The following is a 3,891-nucleotide window of genomic DNA, read 5'->3' as shown; positions in this document are numbered from 1 at the left end:
TTTCATGGGACCCACGGTCGCTTTACAGAGAAAAACAGGAGTAAAAACAAACAAAAACAAAAGGCAGTCAGACAAAAAGTCAGACAGACAAAATAACAAATAAATTAGGGGCAGAATGCCTTGGCAAATTGGTCATAAGAAGCAATAGCAGAGGCAACAGTGCTGTTGAAAAATAAAATATATGGTGTATGTCAACGATAAAACAGAGTGAAAATCTGAAAAAAGGGCATCCAATATTAAAGCCAAGACACATAAAGACATGTATTTCACATTATAATTCAAAATACCCCGCAGCATTTTGTATTCATGTTGAATATAAACGTTGACAGGGACAGTGACGATGTATTTGCTCACATGTACTTGGTAAACTGTAATTATAACCCCTGACTCAGACCACAGGTCAGGTGAAGCAATATTTGAGTGGTTTTAGGGAATGTACAGTTACAAAACAGTGAAGAAATAACTTATATGAAAACTACAATTTGATAGACAGCTATCAAATTATAGTTTTATTCTGAGCACTAAAAAACAACCACCAGAGGTTGAAGAAGGGCTCCTGAGAACCAGGTGAATGCTCCTCTGTGGGGCCTCTGAAAGGACTCACCTCTCTGGAAGGCGCAGCAGAGGGGGGGGCTGCAGTCGCTCTGACCCTGACAGATGGTCCCCTCTTCTCCGGAGGTGGCGTTCACTGTACACTGGCCCCACACACACATCTGATCTGAGCAACACTCCTCATCCTTAGTGCAGGGCTGAGTTGGCACACACACAGATATGCAGATTGTAACACAAATACACGGTAAAAGTATTTCTGTACCATCATAAATCTTCACTGATCCTTTTGAATATTTCCAGCAAAAGGCACCTTGTAGCTTTTAAACATTGATGTGTTTTATTGGATGTTGTATTTCGGCTGTCTTGTACAGTTGACCATGTTATAATGATCTAACCATTGGAACACACACAGAGAGCCACATGCACTAACATGCATGTGAGGCTGGACTGGCTACATTAACACTCAGATTATAACACACTGCTCAGGTAGACATTACACTGAAGAAACTGAAACGTTGACTTTAATTTAGTCTATTATGTTATCAGAGTTATAGGAAAGCTGTTGTCATAATACACTTCATTGAAATCAACGGTTCACTTTTATCAGTGTTTTACATCTTTACATGACATATATTTGTTTGCTGCTATGTAAATGCATAGGGTGTTGTATAGAACCGTTAGCTCAACACATAAACAACACGTTTGAGTGCTCACCATATCTGTGGGGATGCAGGGGAGGCACTTAGAGCTCTGGATCCCATACAGGCAGTATTTAAGGGCCCCACAGTCCTCATCCACCATGCACTCCTGAGACAGAGAACAGGAGTAAACCAGGTCATCTATAACAGAGCACAGAATTAAAGTGGATCAACTGAAGGTATTAATGTTGTCGTCCTTAAACTCTTAATCTATAAGAAAAGTCAATTTAATTACTGTTATATTACACACTACAAAGGAATGCTTAATCAAATACATTTTAGGTGTACATGTACATTTGTCGGTATAACAGTAACAGTTGTCCGAGGAGGATGTGGTTGCCAGATGTCCATCTCCATGGAAACAGTCTATCGATATTATTATCTGAATCTTTCCCATTGCTTTCTTCTCTACACTTGATATCTTTGTGCACAGAACATTTGCTTTAAAATGTTAATGTTCATGTATTTAACACACACACACACACACACACACACACACACACACACACACACACACGAAGCTGGAAATATTGACCACACAACACCCTGTAATTGTCTTAATGAATGGCAGATGACTACAGCTGTTATGTATCAATAGCCGCGTTCACACCGCAGTACTTTTCCCACTAGTTCCGATATAGTTCCGTACGACGGAGTAGGCTATTAGGGCCACACTTAGAGAAAAAAAACTTTCGAGAATAAAGTCGTAATAATTCGAGAATAAAGTCATAGTTACGAGAATAAAGTCGTAATATTACGAGAGTAAAGTCGTAATGTTATGAGAATAAAGTCATAATTACGAGATTAAAGTCGTAGTTTCACAAGTGACTTGAGAAGCAGACATCAGCAGCGTACTGCAATACAATGAGGAATGTGGAGCATCTTGTGAAGCAGTACTTTAGTTTAGGTTTCTCAAATAACGAAATACTTAATCTTTTGGCACATCAGCATCAGATTATCATGAATGAATGAATGAATCGAGAGGTCCGCACGCACTCTCCAGCCGAAACTAATTAATTCACAAACTAAATCAGGAGACCTTTAACGTTTTACGTCTGATTCGCTCCTTTTTTCCTCGCTGTACACAGCTCCACTTTGGGCATTGGCCTGTCATCAGATTGTATTTGTTGTTGCTGCTGTAGGGGAAGTTTAGTACAATTATTTTTGATTAAATACTCCAAATCTCCACCCTCCATAATTGCACTTGCTTCAGTTGCTTGCTACTTTCTAACGGCGGTGAGAGTGGTGCAGTGGCGCTATCTATCTTCTATCGATTAGATTTATGATTCGAAAATTATAAAAGTAGACATGTGGATATTATCAGGCTGAACAAAACGTGCATTTATCAAACAGGTTTGTTTCTCCACTGACCTTATTTTTGAGCTATTTTCCAAAACCCTGTGGAGAAATCCCATTGTTTTTTGTCGAGGGAAACCATGGGAAAAAGGGCGCAGCTTACTTCCGGGTTTTAGGACGCGTCACTGCAACACTAAATTGATGCGATTTGATTGGATTGTGAGGCAAGGGAAGCCAGCCGCCTCTGGCTTCCCTTGGCATGGCCCTGACCAATCACAGGTTGGCAGGGGCATGACCTGAGCCTTGTCTGATTGGTCAATCCCTCCATTTTTTTTCACCAAGGGAAGCCAATTTCGGCTGGCCTCCTCTCGCAACAGAGAGTGCAATCTACTGTTTCACCATAACATCTAGAGGGGCGCTGTTTCACTCTTTGTAAAATACTCAATGAGAATGGGGGAGAGACGGTGTTTTTATTTATTTATTAAAATTATAACTACAATCCAAAAAAACAGGGGAAGCCTGGCTTCCCTTGGCCTTGTTGACAGAGTCACATGAATAGCAATAAACTGGTCATGACGACGAGGTCTTCTTTAGCCTTAACTGGCGTGGTTTATTTTCATATGTGCATTGCACCACTTGACCTGCTCTCCATGAGAGCTAGAGAGAGAGAGATAGAAGGGGAGGGAACAATCCCTTATATCTGATACCTGACGTCAGCTACAATAGCTGCGCCTCCTTACGCCTATAGCGCCCTCTTACTGTGGAACAGTTATAGTGCAGTTACATGCAGACATATTAATACTTACACTTAACAGGCCTCCAGGAGAAAACGCCACTGCTTGTAGTGGAATCGGAATGAGCTCCTCATTGAAATCAGGACAGCAGAAAGCTTACACATCTTCCGGCGCAGACTGAAAACTCATCTCTTTTGACTCCACTTCGAGCGATATAATTACTAACAAAGAATTGCTAACAAAGCACTTATATACTAATACAGGACTGGCTTATCTGAAGCAGTTGAGTAGCACTTGAAATGTTTTAGCTCTATGAAACCTGATGTACTTGTATGATTCTGTTTTCTTCAAGTTTGTATCTTCTTGGTCGAATGCACTTATTGTAAGTAGCTTTGGATAAAAGCGTCAGCTAAATGCAATGTAATATAATGTAGTCGGCCAGATCCAGCCGTTTCCTCCTGCAGAACGGAGACAATCTCCTCCAAGTCCGCTTCTCAAGTCACTTATGAAACTACGACTTTAATCTTCGTAATTATTACTTTATTCTCCACGTAACATTACGGGAACCCCCCCTCCCCCCCTTATCTCGTAATTATTACGACTTTATTCTC

General features: G+C 40.7%; 1 protein-coding gene across 1 annotated transcript in view; it reads right to left on the bottom strand.

Annotated features, from left to right (window-relative positions):
- Positions 1-604: 604 nt before the first annotated feature.
- Positions 605-3,891, bottom strand: part of dkk3b (dickkopf WNT signaling pathway inhibitor 3b) — a gene marked incomplete at its 3' end in the record, with an annotated part of 7,714 nt that continues 4,427 nt past the window's right edge. Inside the window, exons 4-5 of the mRNA XM_010788632.1 lie at positions 1,267-1,359; positions 605-749 (exon numbers count right to left, since the gene is read on the bottom strand). Of these exons, the coding sequence (XP_010786934.1) occupies positions 605-749; positions 1,267-1,359 (238 nt within the window). The remainder of the gene's footprint in view (positions 750-1,266; positions 1,360-3,891) is intronic.

Source organism: Notothenia coriiceps, unplaced genomic scaffold (genome assembly GCF_000735185.1).
Source record: "Notothenia coriiceps isolate Sejong01 unplaced genomic scaffold, NC01 NC01_scaffold00031930, whole genome shotgun sequence".
Taxonomy (NCBI): Eukaryota; Metazoa; Chordata; class Actinopteri; order Perciformes; family Nototheniidae; genus Notothenia; species Notothenia coriiceps.
Note: the sequence above shows the minus strand (reverse complement) of the source record. Positions and strands in the feature narration are given on the sequence as shown.